The 20,016-nt window shown below is 40.2% G+C and overlaps 1 protein-coding gene across 1 annotated transcript in view; it reads left to right on the top strand.

Moving 5' to 3' along the window:
• Positions 1-20,016, top strand: part of COL6A3 (collagen type VI alpha 3 chain) — a 167,534-nt gene that overhangs the window by 29,861 nt on the left and 117,657 nt on the right. Inside the window, exons 2-4 of the mRNA XM_081940022.1 lie at positions 8,378-8,515; positions 11,145-11,222; positions 15,491-16,090. Coding sequence (XP_081796148.1) covers positions 8,425-8,515; positions 11,145-11,222; positions 15,491-16,090 — 769 coding nt within the window. The 5' untranslated portion in view covers positions 8,378-8,424. The remainder of the gene's footprint in view (positions 1-8,377; positions 8,516-11,144; positions 11,223-15,490; positions 16,091-20,016) is intronic.

Genomic DNA, 20,016 nt, shown 5'->3' with positions numbered 1-20,016 from the left:
GAATTTTAAAAGAAGACTAAAATTATTTCTCTCTTCCTTTCCTTTTATTCTTTAAACAAACAGGGAGCATCCCTTCTCAAACACTTCCCATGCCCTTTCTCCTTCTGTGGTGTGAGATACCTTTTACATGCTTGTTGTCTAGTTGTCTTCTCTTCTTTTCTCCTAAGATTGTTCCCATTTACCATTACAAATATATAGCTTTTTAACTTTCTCTTTTCCTTTAGGCCTGTGAGAAATAGCTGGATAAGTAGGTTCAAAACACACAGTGGAGCTTTTCTTATATTCCCAATATATGCTTTTTAAATATAAATTTTCTTAATCTAAACTCTCTTTTAAATTACAATTACTGCTTTTTGCAACCAAAGATTGCAAAATTAGATTTCTAGTATATCTTTCTAGATATGTTATTTGTACATATTTTATTGGGGAAGTTAAAAGGCAGAAAGCCTAGTTTGATGATAACATTCACTCCATTACACAAATTGATTGAAACTGTTGGAAGAAATATCATCTGGGTTCAGTTCCAAGTGGGGAGGAAGACACTGGAAAGATGGAGGCTGTTTGGAAAGATGGTTTTAATGGTGAACAGGACCACATAGTGAGAGAGAGAGAGAGAGAGAGAGAGAGAGAGAGAGAGAGGGAGGGAGGGAGGGAGGGAGGGAGGGGGAGGGAGGGAGAGAGAGAGAGAGAGAGAGAGAGAGAGAGAGAGAGAGAGAGAGAGAGAGAGAGAGAGAGAGAGAGAGAGATTCTTGGGCCCCCTTGGAGCTTCCTGTTCCTGTGTAAGGGAGGGTATTCTGATTGGTCGTCAGACTCTCATGGGGCTATGCAGGGATAGCTTTGTAGGTTGAATAAAAATGATGTATTTTATTCAAACTTTAGAATACTTGAAACAATTATTTTGGTATCAAAGTCTACCTACCCAGGTAGATAAATTAAAGTTACTTTATTGTAAGGCTACATTAACAGAACCTTGCAAGACTTCCCACTGCCTTTTTAAACTGCTTGATCCCTTAGGATAGGTCTTTCCTAAGTTTTGTTATCTGACCTTTAAAGAACTACTACCATCTTGTTTGATTGTTTCCTAGGCAGCATCTCTTCCCCTCTTTCCCCAACATCATTCTTACGTGCCATTATAAGTATCCAATTACCAAGCATGTGTAAAGAGCATGAATTTGTCATAGATTATTAATAGATTGAAAATATGATTATCATGCTGTTCAGTTAAAATAGTTTTCTGAGTGAATTACTTTAAAAATCAGTCCCTCTCTATGAGCTTGCAGTCTAAAACAGGGGTGTCAAATTCAAGCCTGGGGGCTGGATCCGGACCACAGGGTACTTAGATCTGGCCCATGGTGCCACCCTGGAAACAGGGAAGGATTGGCCCATGGTTCTTCTGCCAGCAAAAACAGGTTCCCAAGCTCCGCTTTCGGCTGCTGCAGCCTCCTACAACCCTCTGCCAGTGAAAACAGAGCTCCCAAGCTTTGCTTTAACTGCTAGAGGGTTGTAGGAGGCAACGGTGGCATTTTATTGCCCCCCCAAAGGAAGGAACCCAGTTGCATCTCTACATTTCGGAATCACCTCATCACGTTGCTTTGCTATCCATCCTGTAGCTTCCCCTCATTCATCCCTTTGCCATTGTCAAGATTATTTCTCTGTCGGAAGGTGGGGTAAAAGCCTATTGGGGTATTGCAGGTGGGACTGGACTCGGTGGGGGTCAGGTCAATACCTGGGTTGGCCCCTGCCCAGTTATCTGACTTGGTGCCATCTGCTGAGGGAAGGCAGGTGCCCACTGGCATCTCCCCCATCTATGACCTGGGAAGAATGCCCATCCCGGTGGTGCTTGATTCACAGGCTGCAGCCCAAACATCGGTGGCTGGCTAGGGGAAGATGTGGGCCAAGCCCCTTTCTGCTGGCTGGATTGATTTCCCCATGTTGGTGACCAAGCAAGCAGACTCCTGGCATGGGAAATATAATAAGCAGAGCTGTGGTGGGTTTCAAAAATGTTCACCACCAGTTCGGTGGACGTGGCTAGGAGGGGAGAGTATTTGACTGAGTGGGCATGGCCAACTTGATGTCACTCATGCACATGCAGTCACATGACCACCCCCACCAAGCCACATCCACTGAACTGGTGGCGAAAATTTTTGGGACTTTTTGACACATTTTTTGAGGGGAGGGGGGAAGAAGGCGAGAAAGGATGCTCCTCCCATGGTTGTTGCAAAAGCTGCCCAGGTGAGCTGCTCCCCACCTCCCCAGGCCAAGCCCACAGCTCGCGCCAGACTGAGGCCTCAGCCCACTTTCTTTGTTTGCCTGGCTGGCAGGCGCGGCGGTGGCACCGGTCAGACTGCCAGCTCTCAAAGAGGTATCTGAGAGCACCTATTTCAGAAAAGTGAATTCATAAGCTGCTTAAAATTGATCCTTCTTTAACTGATTCCCCCTCATTCACTCCATCTCCTCCATGGGGTTTGGGACAGGGCATTCAGAGCAGCCCCTTTTCTGCCTCAACGCACATTCATAGGATACCTAAAACTGCTAAGGAGAAGAATCCAGGCACCCGAAGATTCTGCAGCACTGGTCTGAAGGCACATGAGTTTGTCTAGGATACCATGCAAGCTTAAAATGAAGCTTAAAATGAGAAAAGCAACCCTGTGAAGTGACTTGAGTGTGCTGGAAGCCAAGAGAGGTCTTTCCCACCCAGCTGCTGGCCGCAGGGCACCAAAAAGTCCTCTGGTCACTGCTGCCATTTTCATGCATGCACAGCTTTCTTCTCACCAGCTGGAGGATTTTTTGGCGCCCTGCGGCTAGCGGCTGGGTGGAAAAGAAGTCCCCAATCCTCTGGCACTCAAAGAGGCAGCTGAGAGGGTTCTTTTCCACCCAGCCACTGGCCACAGGGCACCAAAAACTCCTCTGGTCACTGCCGCCATCTTCGTGCATGCACAGATTTCTTCTCACTAGCTGGAGGAGTTTTGGGCACCCTGCCGCCAGCAGGTGGGTGGAAAAGAAGCCTCCGATCCTCTGGCACTCAAAGAGGCAGAAGTGGTATTCAGCAGATTCTGACCAGTTCTGGAGAATCGGTAGTGGAAATTTTAAGTAGTTTGGAGAACTGGTAAATACCACCTCTGACTGGCCCTGCCCCCATCTATTCTCTGCTTCCTGAGTCCCAGCTAATCGAGAGGAAATTGAGATTTTTCAGTAACTTTTGCCTGGAATGGGGAGGGAATGGAGATTTTACAGTATCCTTACCATGCCACACCATGCCCCCTAAGCCATGCCTACAGAACTGGTAGTAATTTTTTTGGAATCCTACCACTGATAATAAGGAAAGATGAAGGACAGAAAGGGAAAAGGGTAACTGGATAGGACAGGAAAGGAACTTGCTCTCTGCATATAGAGAGTATCAGAAATGGGGAAGTAGAGAGTAAAAACAGCACTAGAGCCTCTTTGGCTGGGTCTCCTTTACTATAAGAATTAATGGAGGGATTAGCTTCCACTTGAATTCATTTCAACCCAGGCTGTCCCTCTCACTATTTGCAGAGAGTCCTGCAAAAGCTTTGGCAGCTGGCTCAAAGAGCAATTCCATGTAAGCTTTTTGCTGGGTTCAACCCCCACCAGGGTCCCTGGACAGTCTCAGAGTGTTCTTTCCCTATGAAACACCATTTTCATCACTTTTCACATCTGAGTTTATTGGCATTGCAGCAGTGCATGTGTTTATGTATTTTTCAGCTAAATTCTTGGAACTTGATATTAGAACATCTGAACTCCCTTCACTTAGAACACTGTTCTTTGGAGAGAATGGCTTTCCATGAGTTGCATGTGCATTCTCCTTCAAAGGAGAGAAAATTGCTGTCCTTGCCATATTTGTATAATTAAAGAAAGAATGTGTTTGCTTAGATTACAGATCATTTCAGATATTTATGGTAAGCATAGGAAGAGCTGCATATGAGACAGTTGACAGGCTTGCCTCAAATACAGTTGTGCTGGGAAAGAAGCCTTACTTTTGTCTTGTAGAAGGAGGGTTCTTCAAACATTGAGTTTAACCTCTAACCCTATTTCTTGGTATTCACATGAATTCCAAGTTTCTTCATCAGTTTCTTCATCATAATTCTCATCCATTCATCCCATCCATATATGAAAATAGTTTCCCGGCAGCAAAATTCTATTTGCCCTTACAGAGAAATAGGCATTTTTACAGCAAAGTCTTTGTTGCATTGTGACCTGAATTGTTTCACATTCATTTTACTTATACAAGAAATGCCACTCTTTCAGGTCTAACCTCAAGCCTACAAATAGCCACCAGAAACTGATAAGACGTGGTTACTGAAAGTTTATAAGGCAAGAAGGTCTGCTATTTTTGAGTAAAGCAGCTGGTTTTTGAAAAGAAAAGAAAGCTCCAAAATTTCAGTGATTCATCAGTAGACTAATGTCATAGTAGATCAGGGACATCAAACTCAAGGCTGGATATGGCATGCGGGGTGTTTAGATCTGGCCCACGGGGCCTGTTATGCATTGAATATATAAGTTGTGCTAAGCCCTGCTAAAGAAAAACTAACTTTTAGATGACCCTAACTGTTAACTTTAACTGTTTTGGAGGGAAACTTAGAACATTGATATTTGGGCAGGCTTTTTCAAGTATTATGATTGGTTAAGGCCCTATGGGCCCAAAGTATAAATTAGAGGGATTTGACTGCAGTCCCTCAGTTCCAGTTTTGGGTCAATAAATACTTTTGTATCTATGCTGGTCTGTTCTTGCCTACTGAAGCCCACTACACATTAGGGCCACCCTGGAAGCAGCAAATGACTGGCCGGTGGTGCTTCTGCCAGTGAAAACATTGCTCATGAAGGCTGTGTGTGCCTCCCCCAAGCTCCCTTTTTTCTGGCAGAGCACTTGGGAGCCCGTTTTTGCTGGCAGAGTACTCATGCCACCACAGGTGCCCCCGACACAAATGAGGTTGAGCTGGACATGCCCACGCTGGCCACACCCACCCAAGTCCCTCAAGGTCAAACACAACCCTGATACAGCCCACAATGAAATAGAGTTTGACACCCCTGTATTAGGCCATTCCCAAATATTACTCTCCCTACCACTACACAACTATTAGAAGTATGAGTTAGACAGTAACTGGTTCTAAATAGGCACCTTAAGTATATCACATTGACTCACTGCTTTCACTTCACTGGCAATCTAGGAAAATCCTTTTTGTTTTTGTGGAAAGTTATCTGTACCCAGAGCTTGGACATAAACACTGAATTGTGTGGAGTCTTCTGTGTGGAACTTAAATGTACATAAGTAATAAACAGGGTTCATTTTAATTCCCATCCAAGATTATATAACTTTTACATAATGTTTATATGATTTTATATAAATTTTAATATAATTTTATGTAATTATAAAAAGGATTATAAATTTACCTAGTTGTCTAAGTCTTACTTCAACATTAGCCACAAGAGGACTAACACTTAAGAATTGTAGTTTTTAGAATTTAATTTTTTTAAAAAATCTTAATTTTTTTGAACTTTTTGAACTTTTTGAAATTAAATTTTAAATGAATTTTTAGATTTTTTTTTTAAATTTTAGCAATTACAAGAAGAAAAGCATAGTCTTGGGGGAAAAAGTCCCACTTCTCTTCTGTTTCACTTTAACCTTAATTAGCTAAATTTAAGATGGACCAGAACTTTGAAATAAGAACTGTATAACTAACTGCAATTTTGGAACTGGGCATTAAGGAAGAACAAAAGACTAAGATGGCTCCTGAAGCTCTTCTTCTTCACACCAGCTGAGCTAGCAAAATTTAAGGTGGACCAGAACTCTGAAATAAGAACTGCATAATTAACGGTAGCTTTGGAACTGGAAAGTTCCATTATGAAAGGTGGGAATTTGAAGAACTATGTGAAATTATAAAAATATGCATAAATCATTAAAATCAAGTTTAAATATAATTCTGAACTCAGAAAAGCAGAACTGAAGGAAGAAGTGAAGGAAGAAGGGGGGAAGGATAATGAAGGGGTAGAAACAGTGGGAAATAAAAAGCAGACAAAAGACCTTATGGAGGTTGACAATGGCATAGGGAAAACTGAAGAAGAATTTCTTTGGGTTTGACAGTGACTTGAAGAAAATTGAATATGGTGTTTTTTCTCTCTCTATGGATGACATTAGTCTATCACTAAAGGTTCATTTAAATATTCATTTTTCTGGTAGTTGTTTGTTCCTTACTGTGTTTTCAGTTTGGATATAGTCTTCCATCTATTTGAGTTTCTGTTGGTTGAGTCTCAGAGTCCCAGGGTTTCTTGCTTCTAGGCCTTTTACTTGACATTATGCAACCGTGACTTGTGACTTTCAGCTGGCTTTCCCATTGACTTGGTGATGGTCATAAATGGTGATCACATGACTGTGGGATACTATGACTGTTGTATATGAGCTCCAGTTGCCAAGTGCTCAATTCACAATTAGGTGATTGCAGGGATACTGTAGTGACTGCACGTTTGAGGATTGTTCATAAATCTTCTTTTTTGGCACTGTCCTAACTATGGTCACTGAAGTAATGGTCAGTAAACAAGGACTTCCTGTATTTTGGGGAGAGGAAGATCATGAAGTACTGATACAGAATGATGTGGCCAAATGCTTCCTTAATTTTAAACAGAAAACTTTGAACTGAATATCCTAAGCGAGTAGTTGAACTGGGTGACATTGAGGTTACATCATTGGGACTTATTCAAAGCAGTGGTGGGTTTCAAATTTTTTTGCCACTGGTTCAGTGGGTTTGGCTAGTTTGGGGGGCATGTGACTGAGTGGGCACTGCCAACTTGAGGTCACCCAGTCACATGACCCACCCCAACAAACCAAAGGTTTTGGGACTTTTTGACACTTATGGCCCTCCGGTTCATAGCTCTGGATGCCGCGGGGTGGCAGTGGTCATCCCAGCTTTCCCTCCATCACCCTTCCTGGCTGAATAGCCATGGCTATTCTGAAGGCCGTGGTCTGTGGAAACAAGGTGGCCCTCTTATCCGGGGACCAGGGGCCTGGGTGTGTCCTTGGTGAAGCTGCCCCTGAGGTCCAGTGGGAAGCCCAGTGGCTGTTTGGGAAAGAAGCCTCACAGCTGCCTCTTTGAGAACTGGTGGCCTAACCTGTGCTGCCGCTGCTCATGCCAAATGAGTGGACAAAGGGAGCAGGCTTTGGCCTTGGTCTGGCATGACTGTGACGACTGCGGGAGGAGCACCCCTTCTCACATCTGACTGGCCTTCCCCATGGTTGCAGCTGGAGCACCCTGCTTCTGCTGGCGCACTGAGCCGGGCTGCGAGATGTGCATGGCCAATGGCTGGATTGGAAGCCTCCCAGCTGGCTCTCAAATAGGTGGCTGGGAGGCTTCTTTGCCAGACAGCCATTTCCCAGCAGCAGCGGCTGGTTGGAGGCCACCAAAAACTTGCCTTCTGGACTCTGGACCAGCCGCAGCAGATGGTAGGTAGCCCGAAGAAAGAGGTGGTTCTCAATCATGTGACTAGGGTTGGGGCCTTAGGAAGGGTGGGGTGGCAAGAGGGCAGCAGCTGCAGGACAAGGTTGGAGCCAGGGAATGGCACATTCCCCAACCCGGCCAAGGTGGGCGGCGAGAGGGCGGTGGCAAAAAGGCAAGGCTGGAGCTGGAAAATGGCGCATTCCCTGACCCAGCTAAGGCAGGCAGCAAGAGGGTGGAAGCTCTGGGGCCTCAGGGAATGGCTCGTCCCTGGGGGCCCAGCTCCTGACACAGGGTAAGTGGGCAGTATGCTTACTTACCTTTGGTGAGCTGAGCAGAGCGGGCAAGGCACGGAGGCGACTGGCAAGGTGCATAGCTGGGGGCTGGGCCAGGTGGCAAAGGGCTCGGATGGGCGGGGGGAGCACCAAGTGAGCATCAAGCAGGCGGGGCGAGTGAGCGTCAGGCGGGCGGGGTGAGCAGCGGCAGAGGGACTAGTTCAGGGGCATGGCCAGCCAACCATCACTACCGGTTCTCCGACCTTGGGAAAATGGCTGCCACCGGTTTGTGTGAATCACCTCTGATTCAAAGGTGTGTCTTACCTAGCCAAATCCAAGGGGAGAATTATTTTGGAAGAGATCAAGGAAAGAATAGGAGATGCCACTTGCTCAAATTTGGTTATTGGTTTCATTTGAAGATACTTGAATATCAGTAAAACATTGCAATAAATAGTTTCCCAGCTAGCATTAATTGGTACCAGAAAAGGTGAGAAAAAAGTCTTATGAACATCAATGAGATTTTTATAGTGAAGAAATTGCACTATTTTGCTATATAAAAACAGAAATAAAGTCAGTATTATGATGATATATTATTGGTTTCTGTATATCAAATTTCAACAGGAATATTTAACTGACAATATTTCCATTTCTTTTCAGATCTAAAACTGATGCTTTGAAAAGCTAACAACTCATAACCAAACATAATGAGGAAGTATCACCATTTGATTTTTGCAACAATCTGTTGTCTTTTACTCTTAGGCAATAATGAGGTTGATGCACAGCTTAAAGAAACTAGTAAGTGTCTTCTAGTTTTAAATGATTCAGTATTTAAAAATGAAATTTATCCCAGGTTTTCCTTGGAAATTTTGAAGGGAAAATATATTGCTATTGTATATTGCTGTAGTACTGATTGCCAGTGTCTATCTTTGAATCTTTGCCATGTGTACATAGGCATATTTACTGTAATGTATTACATCTCTTACATGCATGACTTGGTGAACAAGCAGTTGCCTCTGCTGTATCTACCCTTTTCATCCTTATACAATGGGTCTGATGGAATAAATCAATGTCATATATACACAGTATATGAAAAATGGGGATATTTTTGTGAAAGGGAGCCAATTTTCATATGTTACATTTCTAAAGAGATAGGTGTCTTTTTCCAATGATACAGATGATTGATTTTATGCTTGATTATTATTTTTTACAGTAAAGAATTAAGTAAAATTACAAAATATTTGGGAAATATTGCACATTGGTACAATTTTCAATTAATTTTAATTTGACTTTTCTTCTGTCTGATGAACAAAGACATCATCATGTTCTTATAATATTGGTAATATACGAAGGTATTTAATATAAACCAGAGTAAAAGATGCAGAACTAGTACTATAACAACTTATTTCAGAACAACCTTTTAAAAATAAATCTGAAAATTCCCACAAAAAAACTGTTTCTCCCAGCTGCCCATGAACTCTTTCCATTAGCAAGTCTTCCCTCCATACACCACACCTCTACTTTTCTCTTTTAGTATCTGCCATGTAGTATGGGATAGAGAAGGAAATATGCTCCTTCATTTCTTCCTTCTTTGTTTCACTGACTTGCTGGATAGCAATTAAGATAAAAATTCCAGGGAACAGAGGGAGGGACTGTTCTCCAAAAAGGAACTGGACTGCTGAGTATCATGGTGAAAATCAGTTACTGATTATTCTAAAGCAACTGAGCTCTCATAAAATGCTAAGCCATAAACTATGGTTTATAACCCACATTGGTTAGTTTCATGCACTAAACCAAAACTCACAACATTACAGCAGGGGTTCCCAGCCCCCTTGCTGCGGTCTGCTACCGGATGTGGCTTGTTTGGAACAGGGCTGCATGAATGGTGGGCCAGCGCGCACAGCTTAACTTGGGCAATTTGTGGGCCAGCTTGAACATGTGTGTGCGCATGGGAGAGCTGATTCCCCTCTCCCTCTTCCAGGCCACCGAGCTGTAAAGGTGGGGAACCACTGCTTTACAGGCTTTGTGAACTAGGGGAAAGAGAGCGAGAGAGAGATGGAGGAGAGAAGCAGAAAATCTCCTGCCACTCATTTAGGAAGTGGGTGATCCTGTTCAATGGAAACTCATGTATGGAACTTCAGATGGGCACATTGTGATGTCCAAATTTACCCCCTTTCAACATCTCTTGTCTCCTGGATTAGTCTTGGTATTCCTCAATGAGTCAATATATTTGTATATTTAATATACTCCATAATTTGTGAAGTCCCTATAGAGGAAGAAACCGCATATAAAAGCACACTTTTTTACTCTTACCTAGGCAAGGAAATCACACTAAAATCATACCATGAGCAGGAAACTTTTAGATTAGATTAGATTAAGAGTTGGAAGGTACCTTGTAGGTCATCTAGTCCAAGCCTCTACCCAAGCAGGAGACTCTACACCATTTCTGACAAATGGCAGTCCAATCTCTTCCTGAAAGCCTCCAGTAATGAAGCTCCCACAACTTCTGAAGGCAAGCTGTTCCATTGGTTGATTGTTCTCACTATCAGAAAAAAATTCTCCTTATTTCTAGGTTCTAGGTCCTTGGTCAGTTTTCATCCATTATTCCTTGTTGTCCTTACAAATATTGCAGTGGAAACAGTTCTAGCTTAGTTTAGCAAGGAAAATGCATTTCTGCAAGCTGCTTTAGAAGTTTAAAATTGCCACATCACTCAATGTTCGTTAAACAAGAATAATTTCCAGGATTCGAAAAGTTTCCATCTGCCCCAGTGTAAATGAACTCAGTGTTGTTGGTGATATAAAAGAAAAGCCTGGCTATTAATGTAGGACAAGATCTTCCTCCCCACCAATGAACTCTGGAAAATCATAAATCAATGTGTTTTTTTTAAAGATGTCAAAATTGGTGCTGCTGCTGATATAATATTTCTAGTGGAGTCCTCTTGGAGCATTGGAAACGAAGTTTCCAACTTGTTCGGGAGTTTCTGTATGATGTTGTAAAACAAATAGATGTGTTGGAAATGATTTTCGGTTTGGTCTGGTCCAGTTCAGCAGAAACCCACATTCAGAATTCCAGTTAAACACCTATCATACTTTGCAAGATGTCCTCTTCCATATTTCACACATGTCTTACATGGGGGGAGGAACCAAGACCAGAAAAGGATTAGAGTTCCTAATTCGGAACCATCTAACTAAAGCTGCTGGAAGCAGAGCAAGCAATGGCATTCCCCAGATTATTATAGTTTAACGGATGGACGATCCCAAGATGATGTGGCTCTACCATCATCTATACTTAAAACTGCTGAGGTAAACATGTTTGCCATTGGAGTGCAGGATGCATTGGAAGGGGAATTAAAGGAAATAGCAAGTGAACTCCTTGATATGCACCTATTCAACCTAGAGAACTTTACTGCTCTCCACGGCATTGTAGGTGACTTAGTTGCCAGCATTCGCTCATCCATGACTCCAGAAATGGCTGGAGTAGAAGGAGGGATTAAAGACATCACAGGTAACACTATCTGCTCTGCCTTTGCAATATTTGTGACTGAGGGAATTATTTGCTACTTTTCCATAATTTTAAGCATTTTGATATGCAGCACAAGGGCATTTCAAGGTAACAATAACTAACTTTACTTCCAGTGCTATACTAATATTTTCTGTCTGTATGATGTGTGGCTAATACTAAAATAGCATGCAGTGTAGAGAAAGAATGCAAGCAAAATGATAAGGGGAAAGATTTTGAATAGAAAAATATTGCAAATATTTCCATTACTGTCAGGTTTTTTAAAAATACTGCATGAGTTATTCCATGCTTGGATGCTTGAATGCTCCTACCAGGGAGTGTGTAATATACAGACAAATAAAATTATACAATTATAGCACTTACACAGAATTTTAAGATTTTAAAAACTGATATAGGTGGTACAAAGAGTAAGAAATCTGTGTTTATCTGACTACTGTTACTGGTAGCTAGAAGAGAATGTTTTCCACAATGTTTTGCAATGTATTAATTGTGGGATTTTTAGCCTCTCCTTAGTTGTAAGAGTTTCCTCGGAAAAGCCCTAAAATGCATAGTCAAAGGGTTCAAAACAAAGGATGGGTTTTTGGGTCCCCCCCCCATATAATGTTTTTCTGCCATTACATGTGATTTCCCTGCCAGTCTCCTCACGTTGTGCCTCTCCCCAGCTTTCTAATTATGTCTATCCTCCTGGACACACAAATGGACAGTAAAGAAAGAGAACCGGAGGTCATTGACTCCCAGCTGGATAGCAGAATTGAAAAGGAAATCTCCTGTAAATCCCATCTTTACATTAAGCAGGAGGGCGAGGAAATAATCTGACTGGAATAAAAACTGTTTTATTTATGGTAATTAGTAAAAATGATGAAATAGAGTAGGAAATCTTATTGATTTAAATTTATCAATGATTATTCTGCAAGCTTTCATCCTTAGACCTTTGTTTTTATACCTTGAAATGCATAATGTTGTAAAAAACAAAACAAAACAAAAACCAAAAGCTTTATAATATTTGCCTTGTTTTATTACTTTTTATTCACTTTGGCTCAATTACTTTTCTGCATGATTCACAGCCAAATGTTTTAAAGAATAGGGCAAATAATGAAAGTCCTAGAGGAAATCAGGAAGTACTCTTCTCTGCTAAACTATTTCATTTTATCATTTTTTAATTTATTAGATTTAACAGATTAACAGAGATGGAAGGGACCTTGTAGGTCATCTAGTCCAAACCCCCCCCCCCCAATCAGGAGATCTTATACCATTTCTGACAAATGGTAGTCCAATTTCTTCTTAAAGCTTCCAGTGCTGAAGCTCCCACAACTTTCGAAGGCAAGCTGTTCCATTGGTTGATTGTTCACACTGTCAGAAAATTCCTCCTTATTTCTAGATTGAATCTCTCCTTGATCAGTTTCCACCCTTTATTCCTTGTCTGGCCTTCAGGTGCCTTGGAAAATAACTTGACCCCTTCCTCTCTGTGGCAGCCCCTCAAATATTGGAATACTGCTATCTCCCCTGGTCCTTCTCTTCACTAGACTAGCCATGCCCAGAATTATATGCTACTCATCATGCTATCTATATTTAAGAATAACTTTTAAAAAAAAGCCTATCTGAGAAATCTGTACTAATTTTACCTGCAGGGAAAATTTTTCTCACTTTTAAAACAATATCCATTGAACTAGATTTCGATGTAAAAAAAATCACATTGCAAAAATGATGGATTGAATGGAAGATGCATCACTTTGAGTATCCTTAGAGAATTATAGGAGTCAAGATGAGAAAGACTTATTATTGGATGAATGGAAACTTCCTTTTCCTGCAATTACTTTCCTGACAGCTGCTTATACCCCTATGGCAGTTGGTCTCTTCCCTCAATGGATTAGGGTTCTGGGAGCTTCATAAGATGCTGAGCAGGACTTCCTAGTTTATTAACAGAAGACTCTTGAGCCTTGAGGCAATAACTTATCAAGACTTCACAAACATACATACTACTCTGCAGGCAGAGCTCTGTATCAATGTTTAAGGTGATAACTTTGTATTGGGTAAAAATATAATAACTGCAAATGATTGTACTAAAAATGGATGCTTCTTTCTACATGCATTCAGATATGATGCTGGTTACTTGTACCCAACATTAATGTGAAGAAGTACTTTGCTCTAATAATAATTTCAAAAAATTAACAGATTGGCTAATTAATTAATCTTTTTGCATGAGTTGAAATGACACATTATGAATTTAACAATGCCCCTATATAAAATACTACAAGCAATCATTTTCAAATGCACAGTGGAAGAGATGTTCACTCTTTTAGTAACTGCAAGTGTTTACTCTTCAACAATATGCTCTGTGTAATTGGAAACTTTAAGTTGAAATTGCCTTGGTATATATTACACACTACCTTAGTTACTGCTTCCTTTTCAAGCCATCAGTTCTTTGCTGTTCTGAAACTCTAAAAAGCATGCTTTAATCTGCTTTTCATCAATACTTCAAGCCTTCATTGTATTCTTTGGTAAAAAGATTCTTCAGCAGTGACAAATTATCCAACTATTATATATACTGTCTTCCTGTTTCCTTGTGATTTGCAGTATTTAACAGAAAGTCTATACATTTTTTTAAAAAATATATAAACATTTTAAAAAAGTTAATCCAATTTGAATGTTTTTCAAACTTTCTGAGTTTCCAAGAAATCTTCATCACAAACAGTAGTAAGAAAGGGATGAGATGTGGCTGCTCTTTCAGCTATAGCTTTACTAGTTAATAGGCTTAGAAAAAATGAGAATCACTGTATATTCAGACTGGCTCTTAACAAGGTATATTTTAAAGTTAAAAGGATGTCCCAAAGTTGCTGGAAAGAAGGAACATAATTTTATGTCATAATTTTAGGAGTGTAACACTGATGTATAGTCATATGGCTAAGGATCTGATTGCTAAAATGATAAACAGGAAATTCTGAACACAGCTTAAATTAATACATATTTATGCATATACTTTATGCACATATAATAGTATATACATAATATACCAATAGTACATGGTATATTTATTCCATCAGCAAGCAGAAATATTATATTATTATAGAATGATTGGATATAACTCTAAAAATTCTACTCAATTATGAGAGATTCAAAATAGATAATCCACATGATCATGATAATGTCAAAAATCCATCTTCTCAGTTGAAAAAATACATTCTCCATGGAATTATTAGGTTCACTCTTGTGGATCCAGAAACAGGCATAGCATATGTGGTTGGATAATTGTTATGACTGGATTTATCGCTTTAACACGATTCTGCATTACTTGATTGAATATCCAGTGGTAATATGTGAACAATTAAATCAGAAGTACATTTTTGTTGTAATGTTAACATTAATTACCATAAATGACATATGCAAGGATACTTATATATGCTTACTTTCTTTTATTTTGCACTTTGGTTTTATGTAGATTATAATTAGAAAATATGCAGACAAATAGAATAATCAAACAATCCTTAGATACAGAAAGTATACGTATATACACACAAACATTTGGGTTTTGAATGAAGTATTTTTTAACATGATAAACCTTTAAAATATTTTCTGACCTTTAAAAATATTTTTCTTAACTCTCATAATTTTATTATTATTCCATTGCATTTATTATCATTAGCCACTTGACTCAAATTTGTATTTTGAAAACAAATACATGATTTCTTCATTTGCCATGCAATTCCATGTATTTTTCTCTGATTTATGATTCTTTGAAGTAAATATATAGAGAATTCCAAATTAAACTGTTTCTTATTTCTGAGCCATGTTGAATCTCAAAATGGAAACATTTTTCATTTATATTTTACCACATCTTATGAGTGTAGGAAGTAAACCCTGGACTACATATAACTGAAATGTGGCATAATATTGCATTGTATATAGAAAAAACCCTTCTCCCTCCATGTGCAAAGGTCACATTTCTTTGATAATGAAGTTGTTTTAGAACCTCATTCTATTTTAATGTGAGAGTGGCCCATCTGTGATTGCAAAATATTGTAATTTGCAAGAACATACAATATGAAAACTGTCGGTGCAATTTTTCCAAAGACATTCATATTCAATCAGAATGCAGAACTGGCAGGCAAGTTTCATTGACTTTGGTCACCACATATTTTCCCCCTCCATAATCGTGTTTCTTGCTATTTTTCAAAGAAACATGTCGAAAACTATTCAACTTGCATGGATTCACTTGGTTTAATGCTTTCACCTGTTGCATTTCTCTTTTTTTCAAGCACAAGAATCTGCTGACATTATTTTCCTTATTGATGGATCAAAGAACGGCGCTGTCACTTTCTCAGCCATTCGTGATTTCATTGCAAATGTAATTGACAGACTCTCAGTTGGAGCTGAGCTCATACGAGTTGGGGTGGTTATGTTTAGTGATGAACCCAGAACTGTATTCCCCTTGAACAGCTACACCCAAAAAGTTGATATTCTACAGGCAGTGAAGGCCCTTAGCATTCTTGGTGGCGAGGAAGCTAATATTGGAGACGCTCTTGATTTTGTCATGCAAAACCACTTCACCCACTCAGGAGGCAGCAGAATAGAGGAAGGTGTGCCACAGATTTTAGTGCTCATAAGTAATATTGAGTCTAGTGATGACATAAGAGAAGGAGTTTTAGCCATGAAGCAAGCTAGTATATTCTCATTTTGCATTGGGGTCCAAAATGCTGACAATGCAGAGCTTCAGCAAATTGCTACTGATGCAAGCTTCGTATTTACTGCCCTGGATACACGTAACCTTGGTGAACTTCAAGAACTTTTACTGCCAAACATTGTTGGAGTGGCCCAAAGGCTCATTTTGTTAGATGCCCCAACCATTCTTACAGAAGGTATGTATTTTTCAATGAACTATTATTTTCAATTTAGTTATTTTTGCTCATATATCGAATGTTATTTATTTGATGGTAGACCGAGGATTGAGAATGATGGGATTGAGGGTACATTATGTGTAACTGCATAAACACAGATACCATACTGCCATGCCTATACACCAAGACATATAGAATGCTGTTATCTTTCCACCAAAGTAGTATTTACTTATGTACTTTGCCATTTAAAAAAGGCACTAATAAATAGCAGTTGAAACAGGACTTTAGTTGAATCTCATTTTCATTATCTCCAGAACTGCAACATGCAACTTGGAAAAATAGAGAGACAGATTTATGAAATAGAGATTCCAGACTGAAAAATAGCAGGTTATTTGACCTATCACCAGGACACTGATGGGTACCATTTTTCAATCTGGAATCTCAGTGACAGGAATGATTACTAAGAGTTTCATTCTATGAGTTGCTTTTATCTTTCAGATTCTGCTGTTTCATGGCAGATCAGATATAGAGTGAGCACATTTTAAATTGCAATAGAATATTTATTTCATTCTAGAACTCCAAGATTGCATTGTTTCCAACCCTGTTTCAAACTTTAAATAATTCTAGGAACAAAGTGGGGTGGGTGGGTTGAAAAGGCAAATAGGGTGGAAATCTTCTTGCTTTCCAACCTCCAGGTTACCTGGGTGGTCTTTGAAAATGTTTAGGCTTTCCGGACTTCCGGTTCCGGCGGCTACGGCGACAGGCAGATCGCTGCCTGCTCCAGCTCTCCCGGTGGGCTTCCCCCGCTTCTGGGGGGGCACAAGACGCCTTGGAGGGGCGCCTTGCCGAAGGAACGGCTCGCGGAGGGTCCTGGCGTCGGCGGCGGCTGGCGGGGGCTCCTCCGCTTCGTTCTAGGCATCGGGGAGCAGTTTTGGAGGACGTGCGTGCGCACGCGTCTCGCCCCATGCCGATCGGAGAACACACTTCCGAACGAAGCAGCGGCAGTATGGTGAGAGGCTTCCTTTCTGCATTCCTTCGCTTTTGAATTGATGAACTTTTCAGCACTTTTAAAAAGTTAAACTTTCGGATCCCTGCTAGAGGTGCGGCTAGAGGGAGGGGGATTTCCCCCCCTCCCTTGGACAAGCGGCTTGAAAAGACTTTCCTTCCATCCCCAGAGAGGAGGAGGGGGGAGAGCCAACTAATGATGCCTCACCCCTATAAAAGTGATTTTCATTCGACCTAGCTCCAGAACTAATGGATGAACTGAGAACTTTTTGAACTTTTAAAAATTTTACTATGCCTCTGAGCCCAAAGCTGGCAGGGCAAGATGGCACACTTCCGTTGTCTTCATGAATTGTGAAACCTGACTCCACCTTTAAAATTCAGGCTTCCGGTCTTTGTCTCCGAGTCACCCAGAGGAATTTCTTGTGGATTGCTACTTTCTGAACTCTTTGGAGAAAAAAACTTTCATCTACTGCTAGAGTGACTAAAGAAATCCCCATCTGTTTGGATCCTCTGCCTTCTGAATTCGCCTGCCTGCTCTACCTCTCCAGCTGCCCAGTCTCTACTTTGACTGATCTCCTTGCTTCATAAACCATGTCTCCAAAAAGACCACCTCCTGGAAAGCCTGGCTTTGCTACTTCTGCTCCAACGTCTGCAACGTCTAGTCCAGCTACACAGTCAAAGATATCAGAACTGATGCAACCCAAGACTACAGAGATAGACTTCCAACAAATGCTTCAACAAATTTTACAAGGCCAGGAGGAAATTAAGAAACAGTTAAGGGAAATGAAAGATGAAATTAAACAGAATCAAGCCCAAATCTTTAAGAACTCACAGAGACTGGACCTTGTGGAGGGTGGGGTGGCGGAGGCGAGGGGGGGGGTAGAGGCCTTACAGAAGGGGAACAAAGAACTTGACATCCAACAAATGAAAGCAGAGTTTGAAAGAATGTCCTTTTATCTTAGATTTCAAAATGTAATAGAAGCAGATGGGGAAAATATAAGGGACATTATGACTAACATTTTAGCTGAATACATACACAAAGATAAACAGCAGATGGAATGGGAGATAGATCTAGCTTATAGAGTGAATTCAGCATATGCCAGAACACATAATGTACCCAGGGAGGTTCATATTAAATTTCTTAGGAAAACCACAAGAGATGAAATTCTGGGTGTACAAAGGGGGCAAACACTGACATACTACGATAGGGAGATAACCATTCTAAAGCAGATTCCCAAAAAAATTAGGGAAAAAAGGAAAAGCTATTCGCAATTGGCGAATAAATTATACCAGAAGGGGGTGTGGTTTAGATGGTTGATGCCTGAAGGTATGCTGATATTCTGGGAGGAGACAAGAATCAGAATCAACACACCCATAGAGGCACAGGCCTTTATGGAAAAAAACAAAGCGAACCTAGAAAAAACAGATGACACTACAACGGTTATGCAGGACACGGGAGGGGCCGGAGCTCTGCCAGCGGGGGGTGAAGGGGCAACACCAAGAAAGCTCAGATCACAAAAATAAATAAGAAAACCACAATGTTATAAACAGACCGAAAGTATTAATGAATTTACAACTAGACTATATATTATAATTATATAAACTGATTGAAAAGTATTTTTTCTAGAATTAATATGCTGATTTTTTTTATGACTATGTAATAAGGTTTGATATTTTGATGTAACCTAGGAGTCTGGAGGGAGGGGGCGTCTGCCATACTTGCAACTGCCAAAATTTGTAACTATTCCACTTACCCTTTTCCGCATAAATGTTTTTAAAAAAACCAATAAAACTTCTTGAAAAAAAAAAAAAAAAAAGAAAATGTTTAGGCTTTCCCCCGAAAGTCTGGATTAGAATAATAGAATTATCTTGTCTTTATGATTTAGTATAATTTACAATGGATTATGTATGAAATCAATGTTGTCTCTGTCCTGTAACCAAGTTTGAAAATGACTGGAGAGGGTCCAGATAATCTGCTTCATCTACAGTACTTTGTAGTAGGATACTTCCTCAAAAGATGGTTGAAGGCCAAGTGCTATTTATTTAGGATCCCACTCTGAAATCCATACAGGGAGGATCTCTCAGGAGGCATTGTACTGGCAGTCCAGGTGGTCACACTTATATGCAACCCCAGGAAGGAACCAAAAGAGAAAAGTTCTAAAACTACAGACATTTATTATATTCAACGATAATGTTTAATAATTAAACAACTTTTCAATCACTGTGAACTGTATGCAATATTTTATGGCAGTATTCCAGCTCTAAAATTAAATCTGCTCTTAAGATTGTGAAAAAACAGTTCTTGAGTGTTTACCTAGTTTCTATGCTAGTGAAATGAAAGAATATATATGAAAACAGGAAAGACGCATGTTATCTTTCAAGTGCAGTAGTTACCCTACCTATCATCTCAAGAGTTGATAGTTGAATCTTTTTATTAGTACTTTTACAGCCCAGAGTAATATATATTTGGTGCTAAAAGTGATTGATATGAATTTCACATCTGCGTGAGAATCATGTTTGGCCTAAGATGTATTATCTCCCACATCACCATTTTTGGACTGAAGAGGATTCAAATGATCTGCTTCATCTAGGATACTCTGTGGTTGACTTGCTACTACTATCTCAACAACTTCCTTAATAATTTGCTGAGTTATTCTTCTATTGGGGCTAGATATGTATAGTCTGAAACACATATGTATATTATTTATTTCTTATTGATACCAATGGGTAATTAGTTTGCTTCCTCTCAGTGCTGAGTTCACCATTCATTCATTCATTCATCCATCCACATGCTGACAACCTATCTTCTGGCTTAAGGTAGCATACAAATGTCTATCTACAGTAAAATTAACCATAACAATTAAAACTATTTAACCAGCCCCTCCAATATTTTCAGCCCCATCCTACAGTGTAACAGGGAAGGAGGGTGATGAATCAGACTA

Source organism: Natrix helvetica (assembly GCF_964273705.1).
Source record: "Natrix helvetica genome assembly, chromosome: 2".
Lineage (NCBI taxonomy): Eukaryota > Metazoa > Chordata > Lepidosauria > Squamata > Natricidae > Natrix > Natrix helvetica.
The sequence above is the reverse complement of the archived record's forward strand: the minus strand, read 5'-3'. Positions and strand labels throughout refer to the sequence as shown.